The sequence below is a fragment of the Ooceraea biroi genome, chromosome 6, assembly GCF_003672135.1.
Source record: "Ooceraea biroi isolate clonal line C1 chromosome 6, Obir_v5.4, whole genome shotgun sequence".
Classification (NCBI taxonomy): domain Eukaryota; kingdom Metazoa; phylum Arthropoda; class Insecta; order Hymenoptera; family Formicidae; genus Ooceraea; species Ooceraea biroi.
The window spans coordinates 16873170-16888278 of NC_039511.1; the positions used below are offsets into that span (position 1 = coordinate 16873170).

Below are 15109 nucleotides of genomic sequence, written 5' to 3' on the forward strand. Positions count from 1 at the left end.
CATTTGACACATGATTACAACGATTTAATAATAAGGTATTTGATAGAAAGATTATTGAACATTGCTCTGGACGTTATCTACTATATTTAATCGTGAGTCTTACCTAAACTTTTGTGTGTTTGTACTAAAATATGTACTAAAAATATACGTTTTCTTAAAATATTTCATAACAATTGAGATTACGACAGGTAATGAGGTATCTCACAACACACGTTTTACTTACTTATTTACATATATTTTCGCATTGTAAGTATTTCTTGCAAAGATAATTTATATACAAATATAAAACAGAAAATAATACGTTATTCCATGTTCCACATACTGGAAGCACTTTAAACATTTAAGAAAGATGAGCAATAGCAATATAATGCTCGTGTTCACATACTATCGAGTGAAGACTTTGTTTCATCAATTGAAAACTCCATTCGTACAGAGCATAGTTATGAAACAGGTAATTCATAAAAGACGACCCCTGCAATTTGCTGCACCACACTTGCAGATGATTACTTTACCCGGTATGCTTCCAACATCGTAACTGTAATTCCATGTTAACTCTTGTCCAGCTTTTATATATTGTAATGCAAAAAATGCAACCCACGGAAAACGCACATCGTGCGTATCGACGAAAACATTTTGCACAAACACGTTTGGATCACAAGAGTGCTGAAAATATCAAAGAAAGAATAATTTGTATCTAAAGCCTCATTAGCCATTTTACAAGTAATTACAAACGAATTATCACAATTAAATAACGTGATTATGTGACATGAAATGATAATAATTTTAAATGATAATTATTAATGATACATGACTAGAAATTAATAAGAAATTACGAGGTGTAGCAAGAGTCGTTCCATATTTGTTTCGAAGTAAGAACACAGAACGTAATGAACGTAATGAAAACGAATAATGAAACTTATTAACTATGTTTCTCTTACATTCAAATAACGGCCGATATTTCCGGTTGTTTTAGCATCCATTATATAAACGGCTTCATCCTCGCCGAAATAATCTCGAACCGATTTGAACATGGGTCTCTCTATCCGTTTTGGTTCGACGCTTGGCTCGAATCTACTTGGTTCTCTTCTCATGTCGTTTCTGCTATCCTCATCGTCACTTATATTAATCGTATCTTGATCAGTTATACGATTCTCATTGCCGGATAACTTTAGCACAGTCTCCAAATCTTTCGTGATGCTTCCGTCCTCGCTATTTTCCTCAGATATATCTTGATTACTCGCTTCGTCTCGTTTTCGTTTTCTCAGACGTTTTCTAAAAATGTAAATATAAATATATAATAATAAAAGTCAATTCATTCAAAAGTTACAAAACAGTCGAAATATGGTAATATTTGTCAAAATAATATTATATATTATTATATATGTATAGTATTATATACATAACATAACACATATACAAGTAAGGTGAAGAGCAGTAATATTTGAATATTTTCGCAAATATTTTCGGAGAAAAATTGATTTAATCATACGTTTGAGTTACGTGGTACAGAAGCACACGTTAAGCCGCTCTTGGAAGAAAAATGTTACCGCCACACACAAGACTGCTTTTATACCGTAAAATTTCTCTTAGACAACTTGTTTCTTTTCCTACTCTTATAGCTATATTGCCTCACTTGTACATGTATTACATGTTAGGAGATGTAACGAATACCTAATAGACGATGACTCAGCAGTGAGTTCCACGAAATCTTTATTGTCCGACACGTAATTATCAATATTGAAATCTTCATCCGAGTCATTGCCGTTTTTCTTCGTGCTGTCCTCTTCATCGCTAACACCAATACTTTTCTTATTGTCATCTTCCGTGGCTGAGATATCTGGTGTCTCCGGCTCGAGAACGTCACTTTCGTAACCTTCTTTGTAACCTTCTACCACTTCCACATAATCCAATTCCGCGAGGTACTCGTCACCATAATTTTTACCTCCTTCATTCGCGCCCTACGTAATGACACAATGACACAGATAAAGAGTCAACAAGTTGGCACAAATAATTAATAAAAGTATCGTTCCTCCATTAGTCCGTACCTGTTCAGTGAGTAATCTTCCTGCATATATGCAGATGAAGGCGCCATGGGGAATATCATTGAGACACCTTATGCCCCAACCGCGCGGTCCCGTTTTAAACACTTGTAGTCTTAATCCGAGAGGATGCTGCACTACCCTATTGAGACACGTTTTCACGGAACATTTGCATCCCGAGTTGCATTCATAGATTCCCGTAGTCACCGGTTCGGGCAAACGCTTGTAAACGTAACCAACGGCAGTGTTTGGCACTCTACCTCCAAGAGTTGCTCCTTGTATCGTTAACTGCCAGCATTGGCATTTCGTTTTATCCTATGGCACAACATAGTAGAGATTAACGGCTCACTCGTGTGAATTGACACATTGCACGCGTTCTGAATATATTCGGAAAAAATTTCCAGTTATTTTATATATCGTTGTCGCAAACTGATTCACGACAGAACATAAGTAGTTTTAGCATCATTGCGTGATACCTGACAATCGTCCTCGCAGTCGCAACTGCACAAGAACGCGGGATCCAGATTTAAGTTAACACCCTCCGTTGGCTCTCGACGCGTCGTATATCTTATGGTATCTGGTTGAGTATGATCCAAGTCATTGACACACGGTATAGGTACATTCTCCACACCGTAACTGAGATCCTGTTGAACGCAAATTCATAATTTATTTAAGTAATGACAATTTTTCATATTTATGTCGTAAGAAAATGTATTTTTAATATTTCAACGTCTCTAGTCACGTACCTTAATATTGATAAAGCACTTTTCTACGACAAAGTCTGCAAAAGCGCGCACCCAATAGTCAAAGTCAAACAAGTCAACGGACAGTGTACTGCTAGTAAGGCGCAGATAACGATGCAGTTCTTCCATATTTCGCAACCTGATGCCACACGGTGCCTGATAGAGTATAACCTTCTTGCCTTTAGAGAATTTACAGAGCTGACGATGCCAGCCGCATAACAGAGGAATAGAGAGTGGGGAGAGCCCCTTGAGATCGTCGTACGAAACGTTGATGCCTTTGATGCACTTTGCTCCGCATTTGTGAGAAACATGCTTCTTTGGCTCATACTTTCTCTGCGTATGATAAAACTTGAAAGAAAGGAAGGGGAATATTTAACGAAATTTCAATATCAATCATATTATAATCGATACATGTAATTTACTCACAACGATACTATGCGATGGCTTCGTTTCTACCATAGGATTGTACGTAGCGCTATCGACGTTATTTTGTCTTTTAGCAGTGCTCTTCTTGGCCACTGCGCGAGATTGTTGCGGTACAACGGACGATGTACCGGATGGCGCACTGGCAGCAGTCGCCGCTTTCTCCGTTTGAACGTTTTGCGTGACATCTTCTTCCACGTTGGATGTATATTCAACATAGGGCAAATTACTCTTCTGCATGAATTTGATCCATAAAAGAAAGAAAAGTATTTTGAGCATTTCGTAGCACGTTGAACTTTTGACACAAGTACTGCCCATATTATACGTGTGTGTGTGTGTGTGTATATATATATATATATATATATATATATATATATATAAAAAATTAGTGAGATATACATATTTCTACGCTTACATTAGAAGCGGCGGGAATGCGATGTCGCATATGCGTATTACCACCCCACTGTTGAAACTGCTGTCTCGAATTGGCTTTCAACATCTCAATGAACAATGGACCCAATCTAGTCGATCCACGGTAAATCCATTCGCTTCTCCCATCGGCGTCAAAGTGCATCTGCACTAGACTCGCGTCGACCCGTAACACCTTCGCAAGCCACCATTTACCTTTCCATTCAGTCTTGACCATCTGACCAGGTTGCAACTTGACCATTGGCCTCTCAGGATATGATTCCAGATATTTTTTAACGAAATCTCGCGACTCGCTAGGTATGTCATTCCAAACACACGGTGAAGTTTCCCACACCAGAAAGATATCATCATGGGTAACGTATTGTGCGTAACCGTCGTCAAAAAATACTAGATATCTGTAACAATTGGAGCGATATCGGATAACTGAATAATATAGTAACGTATAATATCTTCTTCCCCCTCTCTCTGTCCGTCCATCCGTCTCTTGTAAAAAATCACAATTCGTTTACAATTCGTATTGTATGCAATTAGATTTGCAATTACCATTCGGCTCCCAAGTTGGAGCATTTCGTGAACATTTCGTTGCACATTCCCTTCGGAAGAAGCAATCCTGTTTCATCACGTTTACGAAATGCTCGTCGAAATATCGGAAGCAAAGTGAGAAAGAACACGGCTCTAACGGCCGCAAAGCAAATATAATTAATTAAATATAAAAATGATATTAATCAATGCAATGCAAAAGTCTGCAATTTCCAAGACTCTTGGAACTCTGTAGAAATCGCTGCTTACCTATATTTATTCGTGTATTTTGGTGGTTCGGCAATTATCCCACTATAATAATTACTAGAGGAGACATCGTGAAATATAGCCACAACTCGCGTTCCAACTGGGATTCTGACTTTACTCGTTTCGGCCATCGCTAACTGCTTGCCGGATACCGTCTTGATCACCGTATTGTATTTTTTTTGTAACAATCTCACACGAATATTCGATGGATTTGCCGAGACTACAGCCTGAACCTATAGAAATTCGTCGTATTACAGTACTTTTTGTTGGATCGTTTTCTTCTTACTTAATCGAGATACTTGATTAAACTTGACTCAATAAACACAATGGTCGTACAAACCTTTGCTTTAATCCACGGCATAACTGAACTTTTCATAATATAAACTATACTATCTATCATCGGGGTACGTTTCACGAGCTGGCCAGTTGGTGGTAATTTCGGGATTACATTATTCTTAGCACTTGACGGTTCTATCGCTAGAATCTCTAATTGACTATCTTGCTGCAACGTCGTACATGGAACGCGCATTTGCGTCACCTTCTTCGTCGCCACAATCGGATAGACACCTTCCGCTCCGTCATTTATTTCGAGTTCGTCCAGCATTGTGATCTGCGGTCTAAAATCTTCGTACAATCGATTACGCAATTTATCCATAGTGTGCATCACTCCGCGTATCTCAGCATTGAGGGACTCGCTCGTCACTGTTGGTAGACAATACAAACACACGTTTGACACTCGACGTAAAGAGACGAGCTTATTTTTCAATACACAACCTGTATCTCACCATGTATCTTCTGCCATTTTTCTTTCAGGGCATTACATGCGACGTTAGTATGACGTTTTAAATGATATTTTTTCGAAATATATAACAACGTATCATCTAATTTATCTTTGATGTCTAAAAGCACATCTTCTGGTAGGTATTCTACGAGAAACGAGAAACGAGAAACGAGAAACGATAAATAAGTACGAAGAACCATACATGACATAATTTTTTCTCTTAATCCTTTAACTGCTATTGCAGTTAATGCAAAGAATAATATTAGAAATTTGATAAACCATTGTTATCCTCCGGTTCTCTTCTCTTTTCTTCGTCCGACTCGTCGCTATCAGAGATTTCTACTTCCATCGTACGATCCGGAAAATCACATTCCAATAGCGATTTATTTTCTAGGAAGGCATTTACCAATTGCTGTAAGCATAATGATAATAACATTTATCATCTATCTTCTTATAGATATTCAAGTATCATAAAATATAACATATAAAAGTATGCAATACATTACGGTAATGTCAAATAAGAAACACTTATCTCGATACAATTGATTCTAACAACAGCAGTTAAAAACATTACCTTTTGATGTCGCAGCGCAACATCAAAACACTGCTTACATATCAGACGTTTCTTCTTTTTCTTATCAACAACTCCATAAAAGGCACACGCAAAAGATGGTGCTAGCTTCATACCTACTCCCGAGCAACATTTAAAGTTGACGCAATTACTATTGCACAATTTAGATTTAGCTCTTTTGGAGTGTTTATCCGATAATTCTTCATCAGACATCAGTTCAATGATCTCCGTGTCGCGCGCTTGTGCCATTTTGTTGTTGCTAATTGAACAAGTTAACAATTGTACATAAAAAGGGAAACAAATTGCAGGAGCAGAGCTTTCAAACACGTGAAAACAAAGTTATTGACGAAAAGCAAAGATAAAGAAACAGAAAAATGTTTTTCTAGACAAAATACATGCAATTTTGATTATGATTTTACGGACAATAAACATGTATGGCATAAATAAAAAACTTGATCGAAACTTGGTCGATAATCCTTGGTTCATATTCATACATTCGATCGAGACGTATGTACAAACGAAAGAAACGAAAGAAACGAAAGAAACGAAAGAAACGAAAGAAACGAAAGAACGGAAAAATAAAAGAAACATTCGATACAATCGTGGAAAGTAAGAAATAATAATAAAAAATGGTTACTAATAAAAGATGTTACAATCGGTAGATTGACAAGAAAAAGAGTACAACAATATGGTTAGATCCAGAGTGTTTCCTAGGTTAGGTCTCTCATCCGACGCGCACTGAGGGCTGTGTTGGAAAACGTCACCCGAGTGCCCCGGTGTATCGTTTTATCCTGGTTGTCGATTCGCTGAACAAGAAGGATAAAACGATAGACCGGGGCACTCGGGTAGTGTTTTCGAACGCAGCCCCCTGGATCTCGCTATCACACACCAGAGGTCTGTTGTTTTGAGCTGCACTGCTGAACCAGTGCAATACGTTGACGTGCAATAAGTGAGACGTACTCGTGTTATACTTATTTTTTCTCACTCTACTTATCGCACAAGTTGAGCAGTGCAGCTAAAAAGGAACGGTGAGAGACAGAGGGTCTCGTTTCTAGCGGCATTCGACGGGGATTTTCGAGCAAGGGCTCGTTTCGAGCCCTTTTATTAAACTTTCCGTCAGACGCACCGTTCCGGAGAGAATAGGGAAAAAGTAGTTTTTACAAAATGCTTGATATCTGGCGAACGGAGCGAGCTAGAGGGTTCTTTCTACCGGCATTCGACGGGGATTCGCGAGCCCGATCCAGCGCCCTTATTGCGATTTCCGTCAGACGCACCGTTCCGGAGTCTATTGGCCAGCGACGCTACGCGCGCGTCTGGTAAAGCGCTGCGCGCGCGTGTCTGGCAAAGTCATGCACCGCAGCAGCCGCGCCTTTGACAAAGTCATTCGCTCGCATGCCCGCCCGCACGCCCGATGTATGAAATATTATGTCACAATTATATGTCACAATTATAGAAAGTGACAATTTTCGAAAAAGACAACGCGCAAATGACTTTTCTACTTATTTTTCAATTATTTTTCTTGTTATTCGTTGTACATACATATATGATGAGAAATTATACAAGAGAAAGGAAGTATGTATGGACATGTATGTATGGACATGTATGTATGGACATGCATGGAGATATTTGATAGATAATTTGATACGTTTTGTGGCGATTATATGGCCACATACGTGATCGCCTAGACGGTCGGCAGTATCGCGCGGCTAGACTCAGGCGAGGCAAATAGACCGAAAAACACGTGGTAAAAATAAACAGATTAGCGGATAATAGACTAGACCGTTAGATAGGGAATCCCGAAGGAGCCGTTGCAGATTCGCAAGTGTTGCGCGAAATGTCGGGGGATTCCGTAGCGACGACCGTGACGAGGCATACGCGTACGCGCGGCAGCTGAAAGCGTGGTGACGACGCGATGGAGGCGCGGGTGACGGAAAGAAGCAGGGCGCGATAAATAGGCGGAACGATTCCTCCCGTAGGAAATTGAAAAGGACCTTGAAGAGGAGAGGTCCTACGAAAGAAACAGGCTCGTGAGAGTAGGCTTTCGACGACCAAGAGGTCGAGAAACTTATTTCCCTTAGGATTCGACCGGTAATGGTCGACGCGAGCGGACGTGTCTTTGTATATTCGGACTCTGAAAAAAATTCGGGCTGTGCTGATTATACACCGAGGAAATATTCCATTCTTTTAATCAGACCGGATCCGCTCCTTTTTTTTACTCGGCACACGAAGAGCCAAAGTTTCTGTATAATTATGTAGAGTTTTACTAGCAACAGAGGCTTGCGCTACGCGCGCTATTTAATTTTTGAATATTAATAATGTTTTCGGATAATAATATTGATAAATTATTTATTATATAAGAAATAAGACAAATGGTATTGTAAAAAAGGCGTTAAAGGTGTTATTTATTTCATGGTGTTTGATGAATAGAAATTTGACAGAATTGACAGAATTGACAACTGCCGTATCGTACGGCACATGAGCTGATTTGGCGAGCCGCGGGCCGCGGGCCGCGGGCCGCGGGCCGCGAGCACGCGTCTTGGCCGTTGGACGTTGGACATTGGACGTTGGACTTTCGGCGTTGGAGCGTACGTACGTGAGTGTGAACGTGAATGTGGAGAAGAATGAAAGTGAGAATTTTAGCATACGATTAGGATATCCGAGGATGGAGTGCACCAATTGTTTTGGAAGTGGTCGGAATAGAAAGCTTGCATAGACATTATGTTATAAAAGTATGGTTAATTTTTTCATTAGGTGTTTAGTTGGTGAGAAGATATGGGTAAGGAAAAGTTGATTCGACATGAATTTGACGTGAAATTGCGGATAAGCTACTTGGTAGCGCGCGACGTGTACACTGACCGGCAGCGAATCGTTTCGCAAACGGCGGAGCATTTCCTACGTTGCCCGGCACTCTAGCGTATAACGCAGCGGCGGATATTCGGTAGATGGCGGCCATCCGCCGAATTGATCGACGATGGTAATTGATCGACTCGTATGGTTATGAGCAGCGAAAGAAATATTCCGTCGATAACGACATGCGTGTATGAGAAATGTGTGGGTTTTAAATTGTTTTATTAAGGTTATGCGAAGGAAAGTGTTGCTTCGTCAAATATATTGGTGGTCCTGAAAAGGAGCGTTTGTAATTAGCTGTGGTGCAGCAAAACAAAAAGAAAAAAAAAAAAAAAAAAAAGAGATCGCACGTCGTATTCCTTGTTCCGTGCAAACGGTGCGCAAATGGATTAAACGTTGGCAAGAAGAAGGGAAGGAGCGTGTTATGGATAAACGAAAAAAATAATAGAAGAAGACGAGTGTGAAATGCTGAACAAGATTTTTGATTGCTTAACCTTAGTGTCGGCATATCCTCTTCTGGGTAAATAGTGCGAACGCTCGGGAACAACGCGTTTTCGAGAATATGTACATATTCCAGGGCATCGATATGCGGCGACACTTGGACTAGTTGACCTGGACCGTGTGCACTGATCCAGCGCCACATACCACAAGTGATACGCCCACTCCGATCGCGAGAAACAAGATATTTTGGATCTACACGAACGGTGTGTGCGGGCGGCCTAACGTGGTCGTAACGGGGATGAATGCCGTACTAACGATATAAATAGGCGCAGTACTAAGGAGGAAAAAAAAAAAAAAAAAAAAAATGAAAGAGGGGAAAAATGAAGTTTGTTTTCTTGGTGGTAAAAAAAGGCTGCGATAGTAACGATTAGAAACATACGCGATACAAATCGGGAAAAGTGGGAAAATTGAGGAAAAGAGAAAAAAAATGAAATTTGCTTTGTTTGTGCGCCGCAGGCTGATGGACCTGAAAAAAAGCCTGCGGCGCTACCGATTAGAAAGATAGGCGGTACTGGCCCCGAAAAAGTGGGAAAACTTGAGGGAAGGGAGAGAAAAATAGAAATTTGCTTGGTTTGCGCGCCGCAGGCTGATGGGCGTGAAAAAAGCCTGCAGTACGGACTAGATGGAAAAAAAAAAAAAAAAAAAAAAGAGGAAATGGTGTGGCAGGGATTGCGATATGGGAGCAGGTAGATGGAACGAGGATAGAGATAGAGAGAGAGATAGCCTATGTACGTTTATTCGGAGTATGGAGAAGCGACGAGTATGGAGGACTACCGATCGCTGACACGTTACCGAAATGCCCCCTGCATACAGGCCGTATTGATAGTGGAGCGTGAAGTGAAGACTGGAGACGACGGAGACGACGGAGACGAAGCGTGTGTTATGGAAGGAAGATGGTCGTAAGACGAATATAGAGTAGATTTGATAGCGACGAAAGAAGAATCCTCTTGTGATGGTGGAGAGTGGAGAGTGGAGAGTGGAGAGTGGAGAGTGGAGAGTGGAGAGGAAGTTTTGGCTGAAGTAAGCGTTATGGAATGCGGGAGACGGACTGGGCGAAGAGGCGCTTAAGCTAAGGAGCGGGAATGGCCGTGATTCTTATTGCCGGATTGGGCCCATTGGCTGTTTGCGTGATATTTGCGTAGGTTGGTGCGATGTGGCAATGGCGACATAGCATGGCGACATAGCATGGCGACACAGCGACATTGCATGGGAGACGTGGCTGGAAGTACGATGGAGGTTTAATAGAAGCCGTGACTGTAAAATATTAGCCAGGTGTTATTAGAAGAGGATATTGATTGGATGATCGTTGTAAGGTTGAATAGGAATAGGAATAGGAATAAAATATAGATTTATTGCTACTCGTAAGGTTTAGTTGACCGGTTGAGGATGAGGAATGGAAGGGAGTAGGGGGAATTTTGGAAATTAGTAAAGGAAGAGACGATGGTAAGGTAAGATGATGAAGAGATGATGGTTTGGTATTGCATGGAATTAAGCAGGCGGTTAACAATATAGTGAGAGGTAATGATAAAAGGGAAAAGAGAAAAGAGAAAAGAAGAAAGAAAAAGAAAAATGCAGAAAATGCAGAAAATGCAGGAAATGAAGAGAAAAAATGTAAATTTTGCTTGGTTTAAGCGCCGCAGGCCGATGAGCCGAAAAAAAGCGTGGTTTATTATATTATAGTTTATTGTTATATTTAACCACTGGAAAATTGAGGGAAGAAAAAAAAAAAAATAGAAATTTGCTCGGTTTGAGCACCGCAGGCCGATAATCGGAAAAAAGCCTAGTGTATTAGCCATAAAAAAAAAAGAATGGAGAAAATTAAGTAAAAAAAAAAAAAATTTGCTTGGTTTGAGCGCCGCAGGCCGATGATCGGAAAAAAAGCCTGGTGTACTAACCTAACCTAACCGTTAAAAAAAAGGAGAAATTGAGGAAAGGGAGAGAAAAAAGGAAAAAAAAAAAAAGAAATTTTCTTTGTTCAAGCGCCGCAGGCCGATGATTAAAAAACAAAGCCGTGTATTAACCATTAAAAAATTGAGCAAATTCAGGAAAGTTGGATAATTTAAAAAAAAAAAAAAAAAAAATAAGTACAAAAAGAAACTAAGTACAATATAAAAGATTTGGTTTTATTTCTTTCGTTAATAAAGTTGAATAAATTATTAAAATTATTAAAATTTGAATATAATTATAAATGTAGTTAGTTAAATAATTATAAAGTTGAATAAATATATTTAAATTTGAATATAATTATAAATGTAGTTAGTTCAACTAATTTACTCAGTTCAACTTGACGTATATTTGACTTATTGTTGAAAATTAGGAAAATTAACACTTTTTTGTTACTTTGCGAACGAATGAGTGAACAGAAAAAAAAAAAAAAAAAGAAAAAAACAAAAAAAAGAGATTGCAATAAATAATATAAAATATTATATATGCAGATAATGACCACTAGTCGCAGTACACATAGAATGAAATAGTACTATTTCCTTATGGAGTATAGTGAGCGTAGACAACATTATTTGGTTTTGGCGATTCTAGAAAGAACTTGTGGAGAATTAGCATAAGCATAAGTAATAAAATAGCATAAGTAATACCTGTTTATTTATACTTAAACGCATACATATTTTTATATAAAAAAAAAAAAAAAAAAAAAAAAAAGTTGAATACATTATGCAAACAAAATTATAAGATATCAAATATATGTACGTTTATAAAATGTTTACTGGAAAAAAAAAAAAAAAAAAAAAAAAAAAAAATTAATTATTTTTACACTTTTACACTTTTACACGCCTTACCATCTATATTATAGTTATATTTATAGTTATATTTATTTATTTCAAAGTACTATTATTTTCAAAGTAATATTATTCCTGAAACATCTTTTACACTACCACCCATGACATAAATTCTTCTCTTATACCAGCTGCAAAGCGAGAGTGAGTATAACTGCTATTGTTTCGCAGCTTAAAGTCTGTTATAAAATCTGTTTGCACTGTTTGTTGTTATCATTAGTACTCTAAAGAAATATATTCTATATGCATAATATATTCTGTATATAATAATATTTGTATCTTGTTTCTAAAAAAGGCCGATAAAAATAAAGATAAATTTTGATCGATAATAGTTATACATCAATATTATATACTAACCTTAACCGCACGATACAACTTTTACACTAGTTAGTTAAATGTTGTTCCTGTTAATTTTGTTGTTGTTGTTGTTGTCCTAACGCAACCAGGCGTAACTAATGATTTGATTTCAGGTACCACGAAGACAGTCCTAACCTTTGGGAATTCACAGTCCTAACTTGGATGGCGTCGGGACGACAGTCCTAACTGATTAATTAACTATCTGATTAATTAATTAACTAACTGTCAGGACGACGGAGACCGGTCCAGGTTTTAGGTTTAGGTTAGGTTTAGGTTAGGTTAGGTTAGGTTAGGTTATTAGGTTAGGTTTAGGTTAGGTTAGGTTTAGGTTAGGTTAGTTAGGTTAGGTTAGGTTAAGGTTAGGTTAGGTTAGGTTTAGGTTAGGTTAGGTTAGGTTAGGTTAGGTTAGGTTAGGTTAGGTTTAGGTTAGGTTAGGTTAGGTTAGGTTAGGTTGGGGTGTTAGGTTATAGGTTAGGTTAGGTTAGGTAGGTTAGGTTAGGTTAGGTTAGGTTTAGGTTAGGTTAGGTTAGGTTATTGGTTTAGTTAGGTTAGGTTAGGTTAGGTTAGGTTAGGTTAAGGTTAGGTTTAGGTTAGGTTTAGGTTAGGTTAGGTTAGGTTAGGTTAGGTTAGGTTAGGTTAGGTTAGGTTGAGGTTAGGTTAGGTATTAGGTTAGGTTAGGTTAGGTAGGTTAGTTAGGTTAGGTTAGGTTAGGTTAGGTTAGGTTAGGTTTAGGTTGGTTAAGGTTAGGTTAGGTTAGGTTAGGTAGGTTAGGTTAGGTTAGGTTAGGTTAGGTTAGGTTAGTTAGGTTAGGTTAGGTTATAGGTTAGGTTAGGTTAGGTTAGGTTAGGTTAAGGTAGGTTAGGTTATTAGGTTTTAGGTTAGGTTAGGTTAGGTTAGGTTAGGTTTAGGTTAGGTTAGGTTTTAGTTAGGTTAGGTTAGGTTAGGTTAGGTTAGGTTAGGTTAGGTTAGGTTAGGTTAGGTTAGGTTAGGTTGGTTAGGTTAGGTTAGGTTAGGTTAGGTTTTAGGTTAGGTTAGGTTTAGGTTAGGTTAGGTTAGGTTAGGTTAGGTTAGGTTAGGTTAGGTTAGGTTAGGTTAGGTTAGGTTAGGTTAGGTTAGGTTAGGTTAGGTTAGGTTAGGTTAGGTTAGGTTAGGTTAGGTTAGGTTAGGTTAGGTTAGGTTAGGTTAGGTTAGGTTAGGTTAGGTTAGGTTAGGTTAGGTTAGGTTAGGTTAGGTTAGGTTAGGTTAGGTTAGGTTAGGTTAGGTTAGGTTAGGTTAGGTTAGGTTAGGTTAGGTTAGGTTAGGTTAGGTTAGGTTAGGTTAGGTTAGGTTAGGTTAGGTTAGGTTAGGTTAGGTTAGGTTAGGTTAGGTTAGGTTAGGTTAGGTTAGGTTAGGTTAGGTTAGGTTAGGTTAGGTTAGGTTAGGTTAGGTTAGGTTAGGTTAGGTTAGGTTAGGTTAGGTTAGGTTAGGTTAGGTTAGGTTAGGTTAGGTTAGGTTAGGTTTAGGTTAGGTTAGGTTAGGTTAGGTTAGGTTAGGTTAGGTTAGGTTAGGTTAGGTTAGGTTAGGTTAGGTTTAGGTTAGGTTAGGTTAGGTTAGGTTAGGTTAGGTTAGGTTAGGTTAGGTTAGGTTAGGTTAGGTTAGGTTAGGTTAGGTTAGGTTAGGTTAGGTTAGGTTAGGTTAGGTTAGGTTAGGTTTAGGTTAGGTTAGGTTAGGTTTAGGTTAGGTTAGGTTAGGTTAGGTTAGTTAGGTTAGGTTAGGTTAGGTTAGGTTAGGTTAGGTTTTAGGTTAGGTTAGGTTAGGTTAGGTTAGGTTAGGTTAGGTTAGGTTAGGTTAGGTTAGGTTAGGTTAGGTTAGGTTAGGTTAGGTTAGGTTAGGTTAGGTTAGGTTAGGTTAGGTTAGGTTAGGTTAGGTTAGGTTAGGTTAGGTTAGGTTAGGTTAGGTTAGGTTAGGTTAGGTTAGGTTAGGTTAGGTTAGGTTAGGTTAGGTTAGGTTAGGGTTTAGGTTAGGTTAGGTTAGGTTAGGTTAGGTTAGGTTAGGTTAGGTTAGGTTAGGTTAGGTTAGGTTAGGTTAGGTTAGGTTAGGTTGGTTAGGTTAGGTTAGGTTAGGTTAGGTTAGGTTAGGTTAGGTTAGGTTAGGTTAGGTTAGGTTAGGTTTAGGTTAGGTTAGGTTAGGTTTAGGTTAGGTTTAGGTTAGGTTAGGTTAGGTTAGGTTAGGTTAGGTTAGGTTAGGTTAGGTTAGGTTAGGTTAGGTTAGGTTAGGTTAGGTTAGGTTAGGTTAGGTTAGGTTAGGTTAGGTTTTAGGTTTAGGTTAGGTTAGTTAGGTTAGGTTAGGTTAGGTTAGGTTAGGTTAGGTTAGGTTAGGTTAGGTTAGGTTAGGTTTAGGTTAGGTTAGGTTAGGTTAGGTTAGGTTAGGTTAGGTTAGGTTAGGTTTAGGTTAGGTTAGGTTTAGGTTAGGTTAGGTTAGGTTAGGTTAGGTTAGGTTAGGTTAGGTTAGGTTTAGGTTTAGGTTAGGTTAGGTTAGGTTAGGTTAGGTTAGGTTAGGTTAAGGTTAGGTTAGGTTAGGTTAGGTTAGGTTAGGTTAGGTTAGGTTAGGTTAGGTTAGGTTAGGTTAGGTTAGGTTAGGTTAGGTTAGGTTAGGTTAGGTTAGGTTAGGTTTAGGTTAGGTTAGGTTAGGTTTAGGTTAGGTTAGGTTAGGTTAGGTTAGGTTAGGTTAGGTTAGGTTAGGTTAGGTTTAGGTTAGGTTAGGTTAGGTTAGGTTAGGTTAGGTTAGGTTAGGTTAGGTTAGGTTAGGTTAGGTTAGGTTAGGTTAGGTTAGGTTAGGTTAGGTTAGGTTAGGTTAGGTTAGGT

The 15109-nt window shown here is 38.7% G+C and overlaps 1 protein-coding gene across 5 annotated transcripts; it reads right to left on the minus strand.

Moving 5' to 3' along the window:
• Positions 1-65: 65 nt before the first annotated feature.
• Positions 66-6677, minus strand: LOC105284457 (histone-lysine N-methyltransferase SETDB1). 5 transcript variants are annotated; one of them, XM_026970792.1, is made up of 14 exons: positions 6662-6677; positions 5776-6031; positions 5481-5613; positions 5206-5346; positions 4761-5122; positions 4424-4653; positions 3621-4029; positions 3209-3439; positions 2786-3130; positions 2516-2683; positions 2046-2354; positions 1672-1958; positions 939-1272; positions 457-663 (listed from the first exon to the last, which is right to left on the minus strand). In XM_026970792.1, exons 2-14 carry the CDS (start codon positions 6019-6021, stop codon positions 457-459), a joined length of 3402 nt encoding a protein of 1133 aa, XP_026826593.1. In that variant the 5' UTR covers positions 6022-6031; positions 6662-6677. The 5 variants fall into 5 exon arrangements, with proteins under 5 accessions (XP_011346255.1, XP_026826593.1, XP_011346257.1 ...); XM_011347955.3 differs by lacking the exon at positions 6662-6677 and adding an exon at positions 6501-6644; XM_011347954.3 differs by lacking the exon at positions 6662-6677 and adding an exon at positions 6458-6599.
• Positions 6678-15109: the final 8432 nt, after the last annotated feature.

Coding starts and splice junctions, on each gene's coding strand:
- LOC105284457 (XM_011347953.3), bottom strand. CDS start 6,021: ATGGCACAAGCGCGCGACACGGAGATCATTGAACTGATGTCTGATGAA. Junction 3,440..3,620: donor GCATTCCCGCCGCTTCTAAT/GTAAGCGTAGAA, acceptor AAATTCATGCAG/AAGAGTAATTTGCCCTATGT. Junction 664..938: donor ATATCGGCCGTTATTTGAAT/GTAAGAGAAACA, acceptor TGATATTTTCAG/CACTCTTGTGATCCAAACGT.